The sequence below is a fragment of the Miscanthus floridulus genome, chromosome 13, assembly GCF_019320115.1.
Source record: "Miscanthus floridulus cultivar M001 chromosome 13, ASM1932011v1, whole genome shotgun sequence".
NCBI classification, from domain to species: Eukaryota; Viridiplantae; Streptophyta; class Magnoliopsida; order Poales; family Poaceae; genus Miscanthus; species Miscanthus floridulus.
Genome location: NC_089592.1, coordinates 35,163,347 through 35,175,697, shown reverse-complemented (window position 1 = coordinate 35,175,697; position 12,351 = coordinate 35,163,347). Strand labels below are relative to the sequence as shown.

General features: G+C 46.3%; 1 protein-coding gene across 2 annotated transcripts; it reads right to left on the bottom strand.

The window, feature by feature from the left end:
* LOC136500473 (4-coumarate--CoA ligase 1-like) lies at nt 1-6,305 on the bottom strand. Of its 2 annotated transcripts, none has more exons than XM_066495823.1 (5): nt 5,178-6,305; nt 3,257-3,455; nt 734-947; nt 501-606; nt 1-338 (listed from the first exon to the last, which is right to left on the bottom strand). In XM_066495823.1, exons 1-5 carry the CDS (start codon nt 6,237-6,239, stop codon nt 231-233), a joined length of 1,689 nt encoding a protein of 562 aa, XP_066351920.1. In that variant the 5' UTR covers nt 6,240-6,305; the 3' UTR covers nt 1-230. The 2 variants fall into 2 exon arrangements, with proteins under 2 accessions (XP_066351920.1, XP_066351921.1); XM_066495824.1 differs by having other exon boundaries at nt 3,320-3,455.
* Between the last annotated feature and the right edge of the window lie 6,046 nt (nt 6,306-12,351).

Genomic DNA, 12,351 nt, shown 5'->3' with positions numbered 1-12,351 from the left:
TAATGAACATTATGAGGTAGGAACCACCACCACCACCAAGTAGACCAGAAACACTAAGCATGTCAGCTCAATATGATGTACCTTCGCAAATCCAATATCCATATACATTACACAAGAGATAAAACTCTCTGTGCCTCTGATAAAACTCTTCCTCCCTTTGCCAACATCCGAACAAATCATAAAAGGTAGAATGATGCACGGGCTGTTTTTTTTAATCAGACCACTTGTTGCTACTGCTGAAGCTGCTTCCTTAGCTCCTTGCGCAATATCTTGCCCGATGGAGCCTTGGGGATCTTGTCCACGAAGATCACTTCACGGACCTTCTTGTAGTAGATCACCTGGAGCAGTAGAAGGTCCGTCAGTCAAAAGGGGGGGGGGAGAGGACAAACACATGTATTCATTTTCTTTATCTTGAGTTCTATTATTCCATTCCTAATGTTCACATTTATCATCAGAACATGCATGGACTCAAACAGAGGCATCAAGAAAATAAATATCACCTCCTTGGCCACAAATTGTTTCACGTCATCTTCGCTGAGCTCGGTCCCTTTGGCCTTGGCCACAAAGGCGACTGGGATTTCCCCGATTTCTGGCTCGACTTGTTTCCTGCAATGATCGTAGGCACCATGCCTCTCAACGACTGAAATACGTACCGAGCATCCATTGTTGCACAAACCACCTAGCTAGTAGCTAGGGTTGAGAGCAGATCATGATGAGGTCAAGTGATTAATACCCGACGACAGCGGCATCGGCGATGCTTGGGTGGGTGATGAGCAGGGCCTCTAGCTCTGCGGGGGCCACCTGGAGGCCCTTGTACTTGATGATCTCCTTAAGCCTGTCCACGATGAAGATCTCGTCGTCGTCGTCCACAAAGCCGACGTCGCCAGTGTGCAGCCACCCGTCGGCGTCGATGCTATTCTTCGTCGCCTCCGGGTTGTTCAGGTAACCTGACCAAAAGCACATTGGCACATCAAGTCTTGCAATAATTAATATAAGTTCTAACCATCAAAGTTGCATTGTTCATATAATACTGTAGTTTATTGAAGAACAGGGAGTAACTTAACCAAAATCCAAAAAAAGGATAGACTATAATAATACTGGATGGCAACCAAACTAAAAGCTTGACAAATTCAGCTGCACAGTATACATCACTTCGTTAGGTGAATGACGGTAGCACCCAGTGTCTGTGAGAACTCCGACCAATTAGCAATTATCACAAAAAATAATGAAAAAAAGATCATAGATGTGACTACATTTCATTTCTTTCCATCAATTATATATTCCATTTTATGTCCGTGTCATTAGTTGGTAGTAGACCCATACTCCCTCAATCCCAAAAAGGATGAGTCATTCATAGCTAAAACGTCATCTTTTGGAAAAAGTCTACTTAACCCCCCACCTTTCATACTTGGTCTACTTCACCCTCCAACTATGAAACCGCCTGTTTTACCCCCTGAATTTTCTAAAACCGTCTATTTTACCACATGGGTGTTTTTTACAGCGGTTTGCTACAGTGTCAGCGGGTTTGCTACAATACCGGTGGTTTTGGATTTTCTTTTTTTTTTATTTATTTTCGGTGAATTTTTTAAAAATCATAGAAAAATCATAAAATAAAAAATCTAATTTTGTTGGACTCCACATGAGTAGATCTACGTAGTGAATATATAATACGGTATGCTTTAGTACAAAATTTTTACTGTAGCCTTAGATTAATTGGAAAATCTAATTTTGTCTGTAATTAATTAGAATAATTCATAGCTGCAGCTTCTATAGTCCAATTGTGGTGAAATTTTTATGGTACGCTAATTATTGTATGCTTGAACTATAGTAAAAATTTCGTACTCATTGGACTATGTATAACTTAGTTATAGATAAATTCTAATTAATTATATTGGATTTTCCAATTAATCTAAAGCTACAAAAAAAATTGTACTAAAGCATACCGTATTATATATTCACTATGTAGATCTACTCATGTGGAGTCCAACAAAATTAGATTTTTCATTTTATGATTTTTCTATGATTTACTATGATTTTTCAAAAATTCCCCGAAAATAAAAAAAGAAAATTCAAAACCATTGGCACTGTAGCAAAACCGCTGTCAAAAAACCGCCCAGGGGGTAAAATAGACGATTTTAGAAAGTTCAGGGGTAAAACAGACAGTTGCATAGTTGGGGTGAAGTAGACCAAGTATGAAAGATATGGGTCAAGTAGACTTTTTCCTCATCTTTTTTTTGGACAGAAGGTGTATATGTCAACAACTCAACACGTGCTTGTCGTGAATAGGTACATAACAATTTACAGTGGCCTAACTGAAAATCGACAGCTGCTGTCACCATTGACATGCAAGCAGCTACCAAAAACAAACATTGCTGCAGGCCCCACTTCACTTCGGTGGGATCAGATCTAGGAGTATCAGTCCATTCATGATGAATTCAGCTATCACACCAAGGGAAAGGAAGGAGACTTCCATAGCCAGACTGAATCGAAGCTGTCAGTTCTCAGCTAAGACCATTTAATTTAATGTTAATTTATTTCTGTTGCCAATCTGGACAGGAAGGTACACATGACATGGGAATGGAACGGTTCATCTAACTCGGCTTTGCTTTGAAGATTAGGATCACAGCACAAAGCCCTCCTACTAGAGCTCTCAAGTCTCAACCGCTGCACCAACAACAAATCACCAAGGGTGGGTGGACAATGTCATCGGTCGCAAGGGACTAACTGACAAATAAACTCCTCGCAATGCCGTCTGTCTGAACCATTTGTGCAGTGCAGAAGAGTATCACCGCTTGTTGACCGCGCTAGATTAGTTTGCTGCACATTATTTATATATCATGTTGTGATACTTTATTCATGAATCAAAGTTGAGGAGTGATTAAGGATATGTGAAGCACTAACAACATGATGTGCAGTCGGCGAACCACTTGCGCATATATATATATATATACACACACATGGCAGACCATGTTCAGTATCAGTCAGTACTATACCCAGTACCTCGAAAATACTAAACGATACTAAAACGCGACTACTGAATAGTACTAAATTCTATTCAGTATAACAGCTTGGTGTAGAATAGTAAGTCAGATTAGATCTAGGGATGGATGGGATGTGTGGGCCAGCCAGCCAGCAGTCCATCCATCCATTCTCCAATGCAAGCATGGAGATGGAGCTGCCGGAAGTCAACATTTGGAGGTTGGAACGAACGAACGATGGACGACGACGTGCAATGCAAGAGAGAAGAGACTAGTACCTTTCATGATCTGCTGGCCCCTGATGCAGATCTCTCCGGGGAGGTTCCGGCCGAGAGACTTACCGGTGTCCGGGTCGACGATCTTGAGCTCGGCGTTGCGCACCACCGTGCCGCACGCGCCGGACTTCACCTTGAAGGGCTCCTTGGCGAACGCCAGGCACATGGACAGCACCGGCCCGGCCTCCGTCATGCCGTACCCCTGCGTTGCGTTGACACACACGGACAGATGAGGCAACACAGATATATATGAATGCAGCTGATTGTACTAGAGAGTGCTTTCATATACGGAGTAGAATTGAATTGAAGTTTCAGAGCATGCCAAAAAGTTTGGTTTGGGACAGAATAAAATTCAGACGGGCGATACGAACGGATTAGTACGAGTATAGTATATTCTTAGTTCTGTTGTCCAATGGACTGACTGACTTAGCATTGTGTGTGTTGTGGACGTGGTCGTCGAATAACAGAACAGATCCATCGCCAACTTGCTTCTACTCTACTGGACACACTGAAATCCCTATGTCCAGTTTTTTTTACGCTTTTGCAAAAATCTGGTTGAAGAATATTCTAGTTATTATTAGAGAAGTCATTGACGAGCTATTTAATTTATTGTAAAATCCTTGGGATCCACAAACCCACCCCTCCTGCCCGAAAAAATTACAGCAACCCCCTAACAAAAAAAAGCTCAATCTATGAGGTAGGATAGTCACCGGATATTACACACTTGGGTCGAGAAAACCATCGTGTAAGAAAGAGAGCTGATTTTTTTATCCTTATCTTGAGTGAATAGGAGTGCTACTAGAGGCAGCTAACCAACCCGGCTAGGTGTCCATTCACAATCCTCTAACTAAAACCCATCTAAGCTTACCCATTGCTCGTCTCGAGCAAAAGCCGAAACATTGGCTGTTGATCAAGAGTTGCTGCAATGCCGATTACATTTCAAAAGTACGATATCTACAACAAAAGTATTCTTCCTTTATTTGATTAAGTTGGCATTTTATCCACCGTTTTATCATAATTTTTACATGAAATGCAAGGTTGATGTTGCACATCGAAGCCAGTAAACAAACAACCTCCTACCAATATAACCTTCAACATCATCAGCACCCAACCATGGAACTTCCGTGTACCAAGTCCAAAGTCCGCAGCACTCAGAAGTTTAGAATTCCGCAACACTCAGAAAGTCAGAAGTCAGAACTACATTCTCTTGTGAACAGAGCCAGTACTAACAAACTATCTGGCTAAGCTGTTAACTCGCTATCCTAAGTCCATAATGAAATACCGCTAATAACCATTAGTTAAAACATCCAAACAGGGCCGTTAATAGTAACCAAGTTAACAAAAGGCTATTGTATTAGCTATATAAGCTTTTCGTAGCTAACAGCTAGTATTAGAATCCTATTAGCTGGCACCACCATATTCATATCATAGTGTAGCACCTGCCCGAATTAATCAATTGAGTTGTCAAGGTATCCTATGCTTGTGAAGGAATTTCTCCATGGGCGTCGTTGGATTGGATCAGTCAAACGTGCCAATGAATGATGTGAGGGTTGACCTACGCGAATATCAAAAAGTCAATCTAAGCCACTCAAGGAACATCCAACGGCCATGGAAAGCTTATCAAGACCATGCGTCCAATCCCGTCATGGTTCACCGTCAGATTATCAATCCGTAGGCCCCAACGCTAACGTACCACATTCACATAGTAACATAATCAGGAGAAATGGGCACTCAGAATTCAGAAAAAGAAAAGGGAGTCTCAAAAAATCAAGAAACTGCACATAAAACACGACGCAAAATCCAAAAGTGCAAGCATAAAAGAAAAAAAATACAACCCAAATGAGACAAGCAAACATGAAAACGGAGAAAAACGGCCGGTGGCGTTTGGTGCGCTCGGTCTGGCATGGCATGGCACGGCACGTACCTGTCCGAGCACGGCGCCGGGGAGCTTGGCCATGAAGGCGTCCTCGATGTCCTTCCCCATGGGCGCGGCGCCGGAGAGCACCATCCTGACGGACGACAGGTCGTGGGACGCTGCCTCGTCGCTCTTGGCCACGGCGACCACGATGGGCGGCACCAGCGGGGCGATGGTGATCCGGTGGCGCTCCACGAGCTGCATCATCCTGGCGAGGTCGAAGCGGCGCATGACCACGATGGCGGCGCCGACGCGGAGGCCGCACATCATGATGGTGTTGAGCGAGTAGATGTGGAACATGGGCAGCGAGCACAGGATTACGTCGTCCGCGGTGAAGCCTATGTTGGGGTTGTCGCCGTCCACCTGCTGCGCCACGCTGGTGCTCAGGCTCCGGTGCGTCAGCATCACGCCCTTGGGGAGCCCCGTCGTGCCGGACGAGTAGGGCAGCGCCACCACGTCGTCGGGGTCGAAGCCCGCCGCCGCTTCTGCTTCTTCTTGGTCCTCGTCGTCGACCTCTTCGTCGGGGACGCTGGCCATGACGTCGTCCCAGAAGTGGAGGCACCCGTCGCGGCGCGCGTCGATGAGGACGACCGTGAGTCCGCCGTCGGCCTTGACGGGGAGCTTGTCCACGGCCATGTACTCCGTGAACACGACGGTGGCGCCGGAGGCCGCGATCTGGTTGGCGATCTCGTGCGGCGTGGACATGGGGTTGGCGGTGGTGACCGCGGCGCCCACGCGGGACGCGGCGAAGAAGGAGAGCACGAACTCGGCCGAGTTGAGCATGAGGTTCATCACCACCGCGCCGCGGCCCAGCCCCAGCGGCGCACGTCGGAGCGCCGCGGCCAGGCGCCGGGTCAGGCGGTCCACCTCGGCGTAGGTGAGCACGGCGCCCGTCGCGCCGTCGATGAGGCAGGGGCGGTCGGCCACCTCGGGGTGGCGCTCGAAGCAGTAGCGATGCAGCGGGAGGGTGTTGTTGATGGCGATGTCAGGGAGTTTGGACCGGAAGATGATCTCCGGCGAGGCCTCCTCCACGACGGCCACCGGCTGCTGCTGCTCCTCGGTGGACTCCATCGAGATCAGTGCCACACCAGGGACGGGACAGGGAGGGCTTGCTTGGCTGAGGTTTGCGTGTGCAAGATTTGCAGTGTCCGCTACTTGCTACTTATTGTCGTCTTTGCTACATACAAAGGCCAAAAGGGTGATGCATGATGCAGCATTTGGTGGGAAATCGCAAATTAATTGCTGAATAAAAGTGCCAAATGTGATGAAGGACTGGGTTGGACTATGGATGGGAGTGGTTTGTAAAATGTATATTCGTGGAGGGTTGCTGCTTGCAGTATTGGATTATTATTAGGAGATGGTCACTGAGCTGTCTTGTCAGAAGGTCAAACAATAGGAATTTCGTGTAAGCATAAAATTTCAACTATCCACGCGTTGCTACAGGATAATCATTTATAGTAAAAACACACGGATGGCACGATAAAATAACAATACCGTAAAAATTAAATACCAACGTTAAAGTGATAGTTAATAAAAAAGCATAGTTTATGAAATTAATAGTCACGGAGAGCGCGGCGTCACAGGCTCACAACTCAACTGTATAGACTTTTCCGTGATACGGCTAGAATCATGCCCGTGTGTTGCAACGGAAACAAGATAATGCCACTATAATTTAAATTCGATCATACGTTGTATTGTTAAAAAAATGATTTTGACCGTGACATTCGCAACAATCCGTTTGTAGCTCATAGTTGTAATTTTGGATGGACACATTTATTTAAATACCCATGCATCTCCTACTCACCACAATCACAAACCGTATTTGTAGTTACATATATAGTTTTTTAGTTTAGTGCCCATATTTTGCCTAAATACCGGCCGCTCCAACAAATCACCCGACCTCTCATAACCCGGAGGTGAAAGCCTGCAATGCGATGAAAGCCTGCAGTGCCATGAAAATTAATCACTCAATTTATGCTCATTGATGCCTCCTTATGTACTGTTGTCATTCTACAAAACCATGGAAAGCCTCGTGAAGGAAGCCTCATGTTAACGACAAGAATAAGCCTTTTGCAGATGATGGTATTCCGAAGGAAAAAAAAAGATTGTATCAAACAATCCCTACTAAACCTCGAACCCAACACAAGGCCTTAACCTAAGCCTAAAAGCATTGATTACTTAACTATCAGTCAACAAGCTCGTAGTATATACTTGATAGGACAATTACTTAACATGTTCTTCTGAGGACACTTGCATAAACATTGCAGTTACCAAAACTAATAAGAAAAATACAGTTTAACAGTTTAGACTTTAAAAACTCTACAGGGAACAAAGAAGGCAATGGTCAACCTGTTAGACACCTGTCGCCGATGATTGCCTGGTCAGCGAACTTCATGTCCTAAGCAGTTGTGGTGAGTTACGCAACTTGTATACTGGAACTTTTGACAGGCAATTTTTGTAGCCTAGAGTCGGGGCTCGGGCTTTGGTCCTTGCCGCTGTCGTAGTGTCCGCCACGACAAGGGTGGTAGCCGTGGCTAGCCTCCTCCCTCTCATCACCGCGGGCACGCTTGTGGGCATTGAGGGTGTTGCGCGCGTCACGGTGGAGGCCAAGACACTCATGCACCGGGGCCGCAGCGCACGACCTGCCGCCTCGCTACACCTGGTGGACTGACACGTCCCTATCGGGTCTCTCTGAGGGCGCGCGTTGGCTGGCGTCGAGCTCACGTCATCCGGACAGCGAGCTCTCGGCCTATTGCGCCGCCGCACGCTCGAGTAGCGTGCAAATCTCACGATGGGCCCGACGATCCTCGGGTGTCGCAGGCTCCAGAAGCCCCCAGAGCAAGACCGCCGTGGCAGCGATGTTCTGGCTTGCCCGGGTGAAGTGTGGGAGGGCTTCGTCATCCTCGATGATCCTCCGGTTCAAGTCACGGGCCACAGTGCGCGCACGCCCACCGTCTCTGTGGCTCTCGATCTCTCGCTCGAGCTCCGTGCGTTCCTCCTCGAGCTAGAGTCGTGCTTCTTCAAGCTCTTGGTGTCGCGCCCTCAGTTGCTCTACCCACAGACGAGGTGGGGCCCCTACATCCCCCTCGACCTCGTCGTCGAGGTCGTCTGTTGGGGTAACCCCTCCCTCGTGGATGCTTTCGATGTATCCCTCGGGGGTACCTGCCATGAAACATTCTCACAAGGGGGATGGCTCCCCTGCTGGAGTTAGAGTCGAGGACGACTCTGATTCTCCCGCGAGAAGGTCGTGGAAAGATTCCACAACGTATTCGGTCATCCCCATGAACTCATCGTTCGTAGGGGATGGGGGCATGCGCTGCGCCACAAGGTCGCCAATGGCCTCTGCGGTGTTGCATAGACCGAACGGGAGCGCTGTCGGGGCGCTCCAGATAAGGTATTCTAGGGACCTCCGGCAAGCTGCGTCATGATGTTGGCGAACGAGAAGGTGAGGCAGCGCAGGTCCTCCCAGGACGGTCGGGGTCCTAGGAAGGCGCCGAGCTGGCGCTCTAGCCTCCCATAATCGAAGCCGAGGAGCTGGTCGCTCCCGGGGGCGTGGGCCTCCAGTGCGTGCTGCTGTAGCTCCTCAAGCGCCTCGGCGATCGTGTCGTGGCCGGCGGAGTGGAGAGGTTGGACAGCAGCGGGAACCTGCACCAACTATCCCTCCATCGTAATGATGAAGTCTAGGGTCCCAAAGCGCACGTGCGCGTCCGGGACCCAGCTGACGCCATGACAAGCCATCCGAGGCCTAATGTGGACGTCGAGACACGCAAAAAGCCCCTACCTGGTGCGCCAACTGTCGGTGTTTTTGGATCACCGATGAGTAAATTTATATTTGCACGTCTAGCTCGGCTGGTGTGCTGGAGGACATAAGGGTTTATACTGGTTTGGGCGGAACATCCCTATGTCCAGTTCGCTGTTGCTCGTGTTACCGACACTTGATTTGCAGTAGGGGTTACAAACAGGCGAGAAAGGGAGAGGATCCCAAGTCAGCCGTGTGCTCGTGTCGTGCTCTTGTGTCCAGATCTCCCCTTTCAAGGGGCGCCCGGCTTCCTCTTTTATAGGCGAAGGGAAAGCGCGGGTTATAGAGGAGAAATAGGAGAAGAATGAGAGAGAAGGGGTCAGGCGAGACAGAGCTCGTGGCCTCGAAGTCGGGCAAGACGAAGCCTGTGGCCTCGAGGTCGGGCGAGATGGAGCCTGCGGCCTTGGGGTCGGGCGAGACCTTTTAATACGTCTCGAGCCATCTGGGGAAGTCACCGTGGGCGCTAACTTCCTTGCTTTGGGTATCCCTAATATCGATACCCGACAGACATGCTCACTTCAAAATAGGCCTGTCGCTCTTCTTCTGCAGGGCATTCAAGTGGTAATTGGAAATAATAGTGAAGATTTTTTTCCAACATGGTAAAACCGAATTTCATTACGAAAGCAACAAAATTACAAAGTTTGCAAGTTCGCAGACATAACTTCCTGCCAATAACTTCCCAATGCCCATGCCTTTGACCATTGAGGGATCATATGGCACTGGCCCTACCGAACACATCAAGCAAGACAACAGAACAAACAAGGTTCACCAGCAAACACCAACCCAAGTACAGCTACTTAAACATTTTCCGATACAGGCCAGGGCCACTGCCATCAGCACGTAGGCTGGAAAATAGGACAACTACAGAAGACAATCACCCAGCGCCATGAATGATGAGTTGTCGGTCATCTTGGTCGTCTTCCTCTATGACTTTCTTGTGGATGTAGAGCAACATTACCTTCAGTCTCTCCGCTCGTTGCTTCATTTGCCTTTCCTTGTCTGGCTTCTGCAAGCCTGCCCAATAATAAAAAAAGGAGCACATCATATAGATAATCTCAGTAGGAGATTTGATTCTTTTGTCCTCAAAACAAACAACATTTCTTGTGCACCATATTGCCCAACAAAGAGCCGCCAGCCCCACTGCATATACAGGTTTACCATTCGGTAAGCTAAGCTTAATCCGAACCCAAAACTGATCAATATTACAAGGTCTGCAATTGACTCCAAGGGCACATGCCATCAGACTCCAAATGTATTTCGCCGTCGTGCATCCAAAACAGAGATGTTCCACTGATTCCTTTTCTGTACAAAAAGGCACAGATTTGACGTCCTTTCCAATTTCTTTTTGTGAGGTTATCCTTAGTAAGGATAGTGTTTTGAAGCAGAAGCCACATAAAGATTTTGGCTTGCCAAATATGTTTAAAGTTTTGTCCCTGATTGTTTCGACATAAATGTTTATACAGTGATTTAACAGAGAAAGTTCTAGATTTTTCCCAATCTCATTCTGTCTTATCATTCTCATTATTCACATTGCATCTACATAGGATGCCATGCAATCTCCTAAAATGGTTCTGCGGATCCTCCGAAAGCCATCTCCTAAAAGTTAGCCGCCAATTTCTCATTTTTATAGTTGCAACTGAGCAAGATTGTTCTTCATTGATCTCATATAACCTTGGAAACTAGTCTTTAAGGGACACCTTCCCACACCACTTATCGTGCTAGAAGCTTGTGTTTTCCCTATTACCCACAAGCATGATTCTCCCTCTTAAGTAGATATGTCTTACTTTAAGCAAATCATTCCACACAGGAGAATTGTTATTGCTTTTTTCAGCTGGGAAATACCACCAGATTTCATGTATTTCCTTTGAACAATATCATGCCAAATACCGCTACTATTTTCCACCTTCTGCCACCATTTACAAAGCAAACTAATGTTCATTTTTCTCAGATTTTGCGGGGAGGGGGGGGGAAGGCTTGCCTCGGTTTTTCCCTTCCTCAGACCCCACTCATGTGGGAGCCTCCAGCACTGGGTTTGCCCTTTACCCATTTGACTAGGTGATATTCTTTTTCAGCCTTCCCCCTTTCCAAAAAATCTTTTTATAGTAGTGTCCATCTTTTTTATGGTAGAGATGATTAGGAGATACATAGACATGGCATAAAAAGTCATGCTGCTTAGGCTGGAGCTAATAAGAATCACACCCCCCACCCCAATAAAAAAACACACTAGAGAGATCCCCTGCCGTCCATCTAGCCTCTTTACCATCTTTTCCTCAATTGGAAGGCAGTCAACAATTTGTAACCTGGTTCCAGAGACAGGGACACCAAGGTACTTGATAGCCCATTTACTAATTGCACAGTTAAACATATTAGAGAAGTCAACCATTTTGTTCATGTCTTGGCTAACCAGAATCACATCACTATTTGAAAAGTTAATATTCAACCCAAACACGGCTTCATTACATGTATAAGAGCAGCTTTTTCTTTGTCATCTTGAATGCAAAGAATGGTGTCATCAGCGTATTGCAAAATAGGCACCCCATTATTAATATATTCAGGGATTAACCCTTTGATCAGCTTTTTGCTTTGTGTGAGGTTTGGCATCTTAGTTAAAGTGTCTCCAGCTATATTATATAAAAGGGGGGATAAGGGATCCCCATGTCTAACTCCTTCCTAGTTTTAAAATAAGCCCCCTGGATGTTGTTGATTTTGAGGCTAAGGGTCCCAGAGGTCATGATCAGCTGTATGCCTGTATCCATTCACACCATTTTTTATTAAGACCTCTCTGTCTGATACATTCAAGCAATTGTTCTGAAGTTTACTAGGCTGTAAAGAGAGAGCTCCCGCTCTGTACAAGATTCTACAGTTGTATGCAAATAAGCCTAAACTTTAGCTAAATTCAAACATCTTGAATCGTATGATGCAACTTGATTCCCTAAAAATCGCTATCAGGAATCCTTATATCTCATTCTTTGTTTCCCTCCCCATGTAGTCACTGGGATCGCCTGAAGGACATAAAAATTATTTGTGTCTATGCTCTGGCCTTCTCTTGCTTCCACATATTCTGATTTGTCTTTACGTGAGGATAAGCAAATGATTGTTCAATTGTTCTTGCACTGGAGCAATTCCATGTTATCGCAGCTCAGTAAACAATTACATACTCCAGATGTCTCCAGTTTCTGGTTCTGGATATTATCTGGCTAGCTTACTATTGGCAATTAATGATCCCTGAATTGTAGTTTTTGAGCTTGTGATGTTCTGCTTATAATTCTCTTTATTTCTTTCTCTTCTTTTACAGTTTAAGTTTTGCATGGCTAGGTAAAAGGATGGATTAAAATTCAAAATGCTTTAACCTCGTAAATCACCTTCTGATATTAACTGTTAGCC

Bases quoted from the DNA above. Each gene is read 5' to 3' on its own strand.
- LOC136500473 (XM_066495823.1), bottom strand. From the start codon at position 6,239: ATGGAGTCCACCGAGGAGCAGCAGCAGCCGGTGGCCGTCGTGGAGGAG. The intron at 3,456-5,177 runs GTACGTGCCGTG...AACGCAACGCAG, and splicing joins CCGGCGCCGTGCTCGGACAG to GGGTACGGCATGACGGAGGC. The intron at 339-500 runs GTGATATTTATT...CTACTGCTCCAG, and splicing joins AACAATTTGTGGCCAAGGAG to GTGATCTACTACAAGAAGGT.